General features: G+C 38.9%; 1 protein-coding gene across 1 annotated transcript in view; it reads right to left on the bottom strand.

Annotated features, from left to right (window-relative positions):
* Positions 1-238: 238 nt before the first annotated feature.
* Positions 239-12217, bottom strand: part of pth2ra (parathyroid hormone 2 receptor a) — an 88710-nt gene continuing 76731 nt past the window's right edge. Inside the window, 3 exon segments of the mRNA XM_042494693.1 lie at positions 239-625; positions 3566-3607; positions 10163-10301. Of these exon segments, the coding sequence (XP_042350627.1) occupies positions 239-625; positions 3566-3607; positions 10163-10301 (568 nt within the window).

Consider the following 12217-nt stretch of genomic DNA (forward strand, 5'->3'; position numbering starts at 1 on the left):
GGGTGAAATGTGCAGCTGTGGATTTGCTTTTAATACCAGCAGGTCAGGTTCACAAGTTTCAATTAATGTGTGTTTTTTTCACCCTGTATTTTACGTTCTTCTTTGTAAGAGGGTTTCAAGAAATTTTCCCGTTCTTGTATATTCAAATATTTTGTTTTCCCTCCTTAATGTGGTGGCAGAGCTCCACCTACAAACATTTTTAACAGCGTCTGTTGCAGATTTTAACATTAGACTACTGCTACAGTGTCTCCTCCTCCTCCTCTGCTGTTCCACTGGTACTAACAACAGGTAGATTTTCCTTCAGCGCAATATCATCCACTCGCTTGGGGTCGCTGTCCTCAGGTTCTTCAGGTATGGATGGGTCCGAGTTACTAATCACATATCCAGGGAGAGTTGCATGCATGCTAATCACGGGAGGACCTGTGCTCCGATAAACACGGCTTGAAACAAGCGTGGTGGAGCGGGTGGAGGGGCCGCCTCCTGCAAGGTGGGACTGGCTGCTGGTGCTGTTGTTGTTGATGCCGACAACCACTGAGCCGTATCTGTAGCGGCCGCAGACCACTGGGCCCTCCCACTCAAAGGCCAGGTTCCAGCGCGTCCACGTTTTCTTTATCTCCGTCTGGACCTGTGGGGATGGGAGGAAAAAATAATTGAAGAATTTTATTGGAACATGTCAGAATGCATAAGAGGAGTTTTTTTTAATTTAATGAATGAAAAAATTAGAATGTCTTTTTCATCTTACTGGAGATTAGACCAGAAGTTATTTTCTTCTGCTTCTTTCATTTCATATGGCAGCTGGTACACCAGAAGAACTTTTCTCAGGGGACAAGAAACTTTCTATGGATTTTTTTTTTCATCTTCATCTCTTTTTTTCCACCATCAAAAGTTTTTTTTCAACATCTTTTTTTTCTACTATTAAATTTTTTTCACAATCTAATTTTTTTTCTCTCAGTTTTTTTTCTACCCTGTGCACATTTAGGGGCTTCATTGTTATTCTTATTCAACAGAGGGAAATTCAATTTGAATTTTATTTTTTATTTTTTGAACATAGAGATTACAGTGTTAGTGAACCAACACATTGCCTGTAGATCGAAACAGAAGAAACTGAAATAAAGAGAAACTTCACTGATATTAAATCAGCTGTGTGAAGCCATGTCATCACAGTATGAATGGCGTTTGGCTTTCCTCTGTGTCACCGCCAGTGCCTGGTCCTCCAGAAACAAAGTGTGACAAGTGTCAGCAACCTTAGGCATTTGTGCCACCATTGCATGCTGTAGTTTAACAAATTGCACACTAGCAAGAAGTATGTATGCGTGAAGTACAGGGTTTCCAAAACATTCATTTATTTGTGGCAACTCCTCTTCGTCAGACATTTTTCAACACACATGACACAAATGCCACTACAGTGACAGCTTGTGTCTATTTTTTGTCTCTTACCACTACATTGGCTTAGATGGATGGTGCACATTGACAGTTTTGTTCTTCAGTACTGATTTTGAGGGACATACCCTGTAGCCTGCAATTCAATAGGTGTTGTCATCGTGCAGTCTGCATAAATCAAACTTGATGTCATAACCAAGTTTATTAGATCCATGTGGCAAAGTGTAGATCACTCTAAACTTATGAGATTGCTTAAAACTCACAGCCCGTAGGAGACTTTGAAGTTTACTTTCACTTGCCTCTCTGCAGTAGCTGCTCCTCTCATTCTAAGATCTGATCTGATCAGCTCTGATCAGATCGACTAATCACTTCTTCAAAACCAAACTCCGCAAATTGCTGCTGAGGAAAAAGCCTCATAAAGAGTTCTGTCAGTGCTGTGTTCACGAAAAAACGTTAGAATTTAGAGAGGACGGAGAATGATACCAAGGGACAAACACACATGCACACAAGCAGAAATGTTGCAACTAGCATTGCACTTGATGAGCGGATGTGAATGACGTATCATGTTTGCCAGCCATCGCAAGATATCCGCCTATAAGGGACAGGATCTGTCTAAAACCAATGCCTCAAACAACGAACTGTGATGACATAGTCAAAGGTTTCATGGAGCATTTTGACAAGAGAGTGGTTGATATTATATTGATATGACACACTGATGAACAAGAACATTTAAATACAGCATTTCGTATCAAAAAGGTTGCCGACACCTGTTTAAAAGTACTCACTGGCATCATATTTTCAACCACCACTTAATGTAATGGCAGGTAGCAAACACTCAGCTTCTCTGTGCTTGTTTGCTGGACACAGCTGTCTACTGTTTTCTCTTAGCAGAGTGATATAGTGGTAAGGTTCAGCTATAGTCTCTGATGTGTGGGCCGAATGACTAAAGCAATGCATTATGAGCAGCTTAATGCTGTGCAGAACTTTCGAGTATGGTGCTAATTCGACATGTTGGCTGAGACCCTTTCACATTGCATGAGTCATCTGGTCCAGTGTTAATAATAAAAAAAGGCTTTATGGAGCTCAGATTCAACAGAAAATATAAATCAACTCCTTCATTTTGAGTTGTTTGAGTCGCAGAAGTTCCGAAAGGTTCTGGAGGGTGAAGAAGTGCTCCACAGGATAAAATGTGGATCACAAAGGCAAAAAAGGAAAGGTTTTAAGAAAGAGCAGTGGGAGTTTGGCGAAGATAAAACTGTCAGAAATGGCTTATCTGATTGCCCCTTGAGAGTGCTGAGCACAAACTGTATGAGATAGTAGAGGGAGACAGAGAGAATCACTGATATCATTACACGTTTTTTATCACATTTCATTTGAGAAGGCAAGAAACAGATGAAGTGGGGAAAAAGGATGAGTAGTTGATGTCACTTTTCATCACGTTCTCATCCCAAGTCGTCACAGTGGACTTCCACAGCTAAATATTACCTTTTAGGTATCCTTCTGCATCTTTTCTTTACGCTCCAGGATGCTGCTACTGTGATGTCAATTAATACACATGGTGGGATGACGGTGAATGCGGTTATGTTTGAGCAACAACAGCACATTGCAGTCCACGCCAGGAGGTCAAGAAATGCACGTTTGCACAGCTTAGGTGACACAGTCCTGAATGGTTAGGGGAAGGAGGCACATGAGTAGGTGTACAAAAAAGGTCACATTCAAACGGGAAGAAAACATTGGACTCCTGAATCCAGTTCTGGTTTGTTTGACCCATCTACTTGTTTGATCCATCCACCAACCCCCCTCCCCTCCAGCCTGTTAACCTGATGCTGTCCTGCTGCATTTAATGCTGTTCCATCCAGCTATGCTCACACCTGATACCACCCATACAGCATTTCATGCACACACAAAAGGTGTCACACTCTCATGCCAAAAGCACTGACAAAGCGGTGCTATTTTACAAGTTCTGAATTAGAATGGCCGGCACTTTTTTACTTGCTCAGCCGGACCTTCAGTTACGCTAGCCACGGGAGTAAATACACCTGTTTTGTGGCTGCGATTCTTTCGAAACCTAACACATATTTTAAGCACTTTGTTTGCTTTTTTAAAATTGCTTTAGTTTTGCAATGTTTTGCAGTGCTTCCTTTGTCTGCTCAGTGGCATTGAAATAAAAAAATTATCCACTTACTTCTCCATTGCAGTAGCAGTAGATGATGGACACAAAGAAACCCTGAAAGGAGAAGATTGACATGCAAGTTGTGAGATCAGATCTCAGTAGGAGCAAGTAAGAACAATCATGTGACTATATAACAATAACTGATTAAATTTCATTCTTATCCAAATCTAATACCAACACCATCTATTGTGAAAAAAGATGATAAGGGTGTTCTGGTCAACAATTATCTATTTGCCTCAAGTAGTGCTTATCTTGTGAAGAAAAAATATCTCAGGTTGTTTCTCTTGTGACCTGTCACCTTGTGTTCCTGCCTCCTACTATAATAAAGAGTAAAAGGAGAGACACAGTGTCTGTGTGAAAATTAAGGGTTATGGGAAGGTTGTGTGCCCATGTCAGTGTGTTTCTGCACATGTGGGTGAGTAAGAATCTTGCTGCACGTATATGCTGGTGAGAAACATCCAGGCAGTGACTTTCTGAGAATTATAAATCAACACAGTGTACACTGGTTAGTCTTAATAAGAATCGTGCTATTCTAACATCATTGAAGACCCCAACAGGGGGTTCTATGGGGAGTGACTCACTTTTTGTTATCAGGTGTTTGCTTTTCTCAACTACTCTCTGTTTTTGATCAGAGAACTTCTATGGAGACGATACACCGTCTTCTCTAGTTGCATTGATTTAAACTAGCAGAAAGTTTCACACCTGCTCATTGCAAGTAGTTGCAACTTGTCTTGTCATGTTTGGGCTGAGCTGGGCTTTAAAGGTTCAGTGTGTAAGATTAGGGGAATTAAGTGGCATCTAGCGGTGAGGATTGCAGAATGCAACCAGCTAAAACTTCCCCCAACTAGAATTCCTATAAAGTTCATTGTTCAGGAGGTCTGCAGCGTAACACAGCTGCACTTACGCGTAGGAATACAGCACTTAAAGGTTGAGAAAATGTAGTCAAAGGAATGGGCTGTCTGACAGCAAGGTGAAGTGTTGAAAATGTTCTAAATTTAGCCTCCACTTAGACTAATATTGATTTTTTTACATGGGCCCTTTTTCAAGTGGCTTAAATATGTTTACAGCTAACCTAAATCCACATTAATGCGCTGCTGAGGTTTTTGTTTGCTCGTCCCGGATGTCCCAATCAAGTTTTTGCCCTTGATCCTTATCTGAGTCATTTCATACTGAGTATCTGCCGGTACCAAGTCCTGATCCCATACTCGTATTTGCCTGTCTGCACAATGCACACTTTAAGTAATTTAACATTATTAAAATAAATCCAGTGTATATGCTTGATAGCTTAAAAGCTCTGCAGTGCAATACAGAAAAATGTCTGTATTCAAACAGTTCCTAAGGGTTTTTTAAAATGATTTTATTTTTATTCTAGTTTTGCAAAATCACAAATTAAATGGAGTAAAACTATTTTTATATGGCTCTTATCACAATTCCTCTTTGTGCAGCATTTGTTTTTTCAACAAAATAACAAAGTAAACAAAGCAAAATGTGTCCTGAGAAACTGCTCTTGTTGCCACGGGGAATGACTGTCGGGGGTTCCAGCTCTGTTTCTTACTTTTCCCATTTTTGCTGTTTTTGTTTTTTGCCAAAAACTCTGTGATCTCTCTGAACACGGATCACCTCTCACCTCAGTCATCTTATCCATCATTCTCCTGCACATTTCACTATTGTAATAAAAAACTGTCTTTTTCTAACATCCATTTCGTCTGTCTGCTTTTCAGTGCTCAGTCCTTCAGCAACATTAACATTCCCAGTCACAATGAATTTACGACACCTGTGTGATGGCAGATATAAACAAAGGGTGGGTGGGGTATGTGCTAAAAATAACTGATCCAAATCATTCAAAAAATGCATTGATCATGCCAGTTAGCAAGCCTTCTGATCCGATCAGGACCTCCCTACAGACTATATATAAGGATTAGAACTCTGATTCTCTACATAAGCCCAAATGGCTGGGCTGTAATTTATCACTGTTCCTCCAATCTGTGATGAAAATGTCAACAAGTCAGGTCAAAGTGCAAAAGTCTGGGTAGGCACATGGGTCAACTAAACTCTGGGAGAGATTTGCAGTGGTGGGAGCTAATCAATGAAGCAGACAGACTGAACAGGCGGAAAAAGACAGGAAAATTGTCAAGACTGTTTGGCACCTGCTTTTTAGATCCGTAAACACCTCGGACATGAGGGACTTGAAATGCACGGCCACAGCCATCGGGATGGAGTTTTATGGCAGCTTACAATGGAACAGACGACAAGCGCATGTGTGATTTGCCCAGGGGACCTGAGTGGCTTCAGCAAAGAGATAACTGGATGTACAGCACTATTCAAAGTGAGGTATTAGGAATTTTGGCACATGCTGTCCGGTGAGAAATTGTGCCTGAGGTGAGGGAGCACGATCTTTGGACTGACAGCTGATGAAACCACAGACATACAAACATATGAGCGACTGTAGCTCTTGCAGAAGCAAGTGCATATACAAAGTCACTTTCTGAGAAAACACGTTCTTACCCGACCGCACAGATATGTTTTAGATGAAGTAGTTTGGTGAAACTTTCTTAGTATTTCATTTTTAGATTTTATGTAGTGAATAGGCTTGAGCGGTATCTATTATTACGTTTTACCAGGGTACTTAGAAATCCCAAAGGTATGTTTTTCAATACCGTGATAAACTCAGGCACTCCTCTTTCTATTGAACTCGTATGTAGTGCACAGCACGTACTGCCAGAGTTCAGTCTCTGGTCTCTGGAACAGGCAGCTGAGCTGAAAGACACCAAGACTCCTAGTTCTGGAGGATTAAGTTGCAGGACAGTCGGCAGCCAGCAGGCAGAGACTGTGGGGAATAACAGCATGTTTTTAACATCTAACTTGGTGAAATAAGGATTTATTTCAGGCAAACCAGGGTTGGTGATTGCTGGAACAGTAGATTTAATAATTATATTGCTCGTAAGAGTAACCAAGTTTTATGAGTTAACGAGGCAATTGAGCCTCATCAGTCTTTCATTACTGAGAGAAAGTTGAATTCTAAAGATGTATTGTTGTATTTCTCTGTTTAATAAGGACAATAGGTGTGGGAATATTACTACTAGCACACATGCTGGGGGGGCTGACTGTGCCTCACATTCATTACATTATATACTGTAAACCGTAACACTGTGGTTAATGTGAGGTTAGGTTTAGCAATGTTAGAAATGTTTGGAAACATCTTCAACAATCCTGTGTGGCATGGAGCAAATATGCAGACATCACCTTTTTTCCCCAGGTTCCCCAAGTTTAGGCACAAAAACTACTTTATGATGGTTAAGACATCCTATTTTAGCTCAAAATACTTAGTTTGGTCGTTGCAAACACAGCTGTAAATGTCCCAAATGTTCTTTTTTTATTTTGTATTTTTTTTAACCCTCTGTCTGCTGCTCGACAGCCATCCCACCAAAGTGTCATGCTATCCATCATCCCCTCCTCCTCCTGTTGACAAACTCAGCTTATATACATGTAACCTGAACTGTGTCATACATATGAAATGTGCACTTATCAGTGGTTTGCAGAATGCACAGTGCCAACCTTATATTTTGGGGACTGCGCTTTTCTTTTGTAAATATTGTATGTACAAGAAGGGAACACTGATCTAACATAAATCAGAAAGTATAAAAGTGTCAGTGTGAGCACCATTGTGCACATATGTGAGCAGGTCTCTTCATTATAATCTTTTCATGAAAGCAATGTGATGTGGTTCTCATCTCTAGGTGCTTTGCATGAGTTAGATGAAAGACATCAGATAAATACAGCTGACAGCAGAGATGAGCTGTTTCTTTTTTTTTAATTCCTTGGAGTCGTTTGGCTGTGATGGTGTGAAAAGGAGAATGTAAAGCGATACAGTGACTTTTAACAACAAACCTCAGTCTTACTTGTGCTGTTTTTGCCATAATTTCAATACTTATAAAATATGTTGTAGTGCTCTGGTTCCATCAATAATGAGGTTCTCTATCCTTTAGTCACATAGACCTCAATACATGCAATTCATTCCTACATTTAATCTGTTGTTATCACACAGGTGCAAGGCAGTTGTCATTCGGCAGATCCATCATTTTTCCAATTCATTTTTTTGCGGAAGTCATGTGGCTTCAAACAAGTGTGGTCATGCTGAGGTGGATGCAGCTGAGCGTTTTTCTGGCACGTCACATTTGTTTGGTCACACAGACAGTCATTTTTTCTCCAAAATCACAAAACGCTTTGTATTTATTAAGTTTCCCTCTTTCTCTTTGAGAAAACTTATTTAAACTGTGGCACATTCAAAACACATTAATTATTGTTATTTAAGTTCCACTCCGTGTGGGTTATTAATACCTGCACCTGTCAGGTTTCAGGAAGGATTAAGTGTGCTCCATCTGCAGCTTCTAATTTAAGAAATTTGATTAATTATAATTATTTATGCATGGGTCATACGTTTTAAGTACATGTATTAATAAGATCTTCCCACCGGTATTTAAGGACACAGGTACCTGATCTTGATTGTGATTTACAGTCATCCCATTTAGTCTATAAAAAGATTTTCTTTTCAAAGTGGACATGGTGGATATGAGTCATTCTACCTGTTTGTAAGGACACTACTCTGTGCTCTTTAGTACTCATCACATTTTTGGCTATTATCCATGAATAATGACAATAGCTATATTAATGGCTCTTTTGGTTGATTTGTTTCAAGCTCTCCTTGTGTGACTACTACCACTACTCCTACCTTATGTGACTCCTTCTAATTTTTTTTGTTCAGACTTTAAAGACTGATCATGACTGGATAATTGGGCCATGGTAAATTACATATTATCTTAAAACTTATGGATGAATGAACAGTGTGCAGTTGGCAAGGCAAGGCAAGGCAGCTCTATTTGTATAGCACATTTCATACACAGGGCAATTCAAAGTGGTTTAGAGTATAAAAACATATAAAAACATAATAAAAGATACAGATTTACAATAAAAGAGAAAGAGATAAGATAAATAAGTTTAAAACAATTACTAAATTACTAGGTGCAAAGATAAAAAGATAACTTAAAATTAAGAATTTTTTCAGTTACTAAGAATTTGAAAAAGGACCTGATTGAAAAAGGTACTGATCAAAGTTAGAATTACCATCCTGCAGTTTACATCCATATCTGCCCAGACTTATGTACTGTGAAGACACTGAAGGAATTTAATTTTAAAAAAGGCATTAGGTGTATTTTTGGCAAAATGAAAGTTGTCTGCTTATATTGAATAATCTCCCATGAGAAATGTGCTGTGCTTTCTTGGAAACTATCCTTACAAAGGAGCATAGAGGACTGATAGAGAGCATCACCACAAAGTGCAACAACAGTCACCTGAAACTCAGTATCAGCAAAACTTATGGGCTCGTAGTTGCCATACAGAGAGAGGATGGAGAGAGGACTGACCATTATTTCACTGTTTGTCCTATTAGATATTTGAGTGTAATTCTTCATATTTTGCATATTATTGCTTGAGTTATGGCAAAAAAACATGTTTTGTGAGGTCACAGTGGCCTTGACCTTTGACCTACAGCCACCAAATGCTAATCAGTTCATTCTTGCAAGTGGACATTTGGGCCGAATTCTAAGAAATTCACTTTGATTGTTCTTGAGATATCGCATTTACAAGAATGAGACAGACAACCTAAAAGACAATGCCTATGGCCACATCTTTTGCTAGAGCAGAGTCATAAAAATAATAATAAAAAAGGCTTAGAGAAGTGTGAGCCAGCTGCAGTATATACAGTATGTAATCTGCGGACTTGGTGCTGTAGGATCAGTTCCACTATGGTTGACATTTATTGCTTTTGCTACTTGGGGGTTATAATACATTTTCAATGCTATTATAACACTTTGTGCAGTAAGATGGCAATGTTTTCTCCCTAATGAATTTTACATGAAATGAGTAATCATGTAACGAGCATGTGTGAGTATTTTTGCATAATATGATGTACTCCATCCATTTTAATTTCCCCATAGAACCAGTCTTTTCCTCATTCATTGATTACATTGAAGCTATTTAAGATCTAACTCAGAATGTATTCATTACAAACGCTCAAAATATTACGGGAGGAAAAATTTACCCAGCATTGTAAAAAAAATGTCATAGGACAGGGTCAAAAATAAAGCCTAATTAGGTATGAACTGTAATCCAGTTGATAAATGGGAAAGGTCATGCCAACACGTGATTTGAAATTGCTCACTTAAACTAAGGCAGAGCTGAATTATGACGCAGAATCAAACTCATTATCAAGCTGCTTCAGAGAATAATGAAGTGCAGGCTTGACTCTGACACTGACAGTCACACAGCCTGAAATGAAATTGCTGACGGTTATAATGAGCCAGCCCACAGGGGTGGCACACAGAGCAGCCTGTGATGCAAAGACTCTTAATTTGTTGTTTAGTTTAAGTTTGAGTTAAGCTGCCAGCTTTGAGATGTATGTCAGTAAAAAGACAGAAAATCAATGTAGAGCTGGATACAACTTTTTTTGCAACTGTGCTGTACAAGGGCAAATATTGAGTTAAGTTTCCAGGCAGATTTTTACATAACGATTCAGAGGCTGCAGTGCAACGATAATTGGATAGAACTGAGTACCTGAAAGGAGTTGAAGAACAGCTCACAGTACATGCGGACCTCCCAGCTCGGCCCCTCAAACGTAAGAGGCATCCCAACAAAGATGATGTAATGGATGCCAAACACCAGCACTAACACCAGGGTGGACTTTGCCAGTTTCCTATGGAGACACAAACACATACGTAAATGTGTGTACAGTGCAGAGCGCAGCTGTTTTGGATTTTTCTGGTCAATACCAAGATTGTAGTAACCACTGAATAATGGTCAGCCATTTCTTTTTATACATTAACCCTTTGAAACCTGTTTTGTTGCGTTGCATTCCGATGTCTTTCACATGCATTTAAACCTCTGAAACCTGAGCAAACAGATGTGATTTCTTTTGAAAATAACAACTTGAAGAACTCAACAAATAGTAAGAAATTAGGAAAAGACAATGACCCTAAGATTTGCTTTAAAAACAGGTATAAAGAGAGAGAAAGAGAGAAAGAGAAAGAAAGAAAATTATTAGATAATTAAAAAAGGGAAGAAAATTTATATTTTTATTTTTTATTTTTATTGTGAATTGATTTATCTACATTAGTTTTTGGTTTTATTGTTTGTTTGTTTTATTGTTATTTTTTTTCATTAAATTATTTTGTCTTTTTTTTGCAAAATTTCAGATTTTCTTGTAACTTAGAACTTCTCATGTTTTTGACGTCAATCTGCTCTGATTTCAAAGGGTTAAACATTTAACATACACATTCAAAAGCTGAGACAATGATAAAGTATATGAGAGATTTATTATTCATATAATTAACCTCTCAATACAATAATTAATCTAATATTAATTTTAAGGGAATATACTATCTTGCAGTTGTATGCCTTCATCAACCGCTCAGATTGCATATCCATGTCTGTCCAGACTTATATACTGTGAAGACCCTGGGGAATTTAATAAAAAAAGGTATTACCTGTATTTTTTTACAAAAAGGAAGTTATCACTGTAGTGGATGAATGGACAACTCATGATAAGAAGATATTCGAATGCCTACCCAAAACTGAAACTTCTTTTGGAGATTCCTTTGATGAACCTCATGGTCAGCTAATGGACCTAACTGCCTTGTTAAATTTAGGACTCTTGTAAGCAGAACTATAGTTTGAGTTAACTTATGACTCATTTAGGGCAGGGAGCTGTCAACTGAGCTGCAAAGACTCAGGGAGACATCGGGAGATCCCTACATCATAGAAACCGACAATTTGTGTCTTTGTTACACAACCAACACGTGACATACCAGCACATCTCCAGACTGTAAGAGAGGACCACATAAACCAATTTTCGTTTTCAAAGTAAAATGTACTTTGAAATGTTGTGTGGAGATCTCAAACCTACAGAACTGGAACTTTGCTTACCTGCCGATTTTGAGGCCAAACTCACACACAAAAGCTGTGCCTGTGTGTGTGTGTGTGTGTCTGTGTGTGTGTGTGTGGAGGGGTAGCAGCGTACTACTCACTAAATGGGAAGAATTGACCTTTGGTCATATTAAGTACTTTCGTACTTTGTTATATTTTGATGCTAGTACTTGTATACCTTTACACATATAGGATCTTTAACAACCTTTAATTATACAGTATCAGTGTTTGACACCATTTGACACCAATTCATTCAAGGTGATGGTGAGATATCACATCTGTGAGAATGGGATGGACATATGAACAGACTACTCAAAAACACCCACTAGACTGCAACACTGAACAGTAAGAACTTTATGCAGGTTAATGTTCAGCCTTGGTGATCGGGAAGCTTGCATTATAAATATAGGCTGCAAAGTAACTCTGGGTCTCTATTTCCCAAGGCATATAACAGCTTTCTGGCATGATGCTGACTTGCTGACTCAGAATCTAGTCAGCTCATTTACACATCTTAATGAAAAAGTGACAGATGTTTTCGAATTTGTTCTCTAAAAGAGCTCTTTTCTCCCGGGGGAGCATTGTGTGCTGCTTTGTGCACTTTAATCCACAGTTGTGGTTCAACAATCCAATCACTGCAGACTGTAGTTAATTGTGATCCAACATCTGCTGGATAATAACACACTGCAG

Source organism: Plectropomus leopardus, chromosome 10 (assembly GCF_008729295.1).
Source record: "Plectropomus leopardus isolate mb chromosome 10, YSFRI_Pleo_2.0, whole genome shotgun sequence".
Classification (NCBI taxonomy): domain Eukaryota; kingdom Metazoa; phylum Chordata; class Actinopteri; order Perciformes; family Serranidae; genus Plectropomus; species Plectropomus leopardus.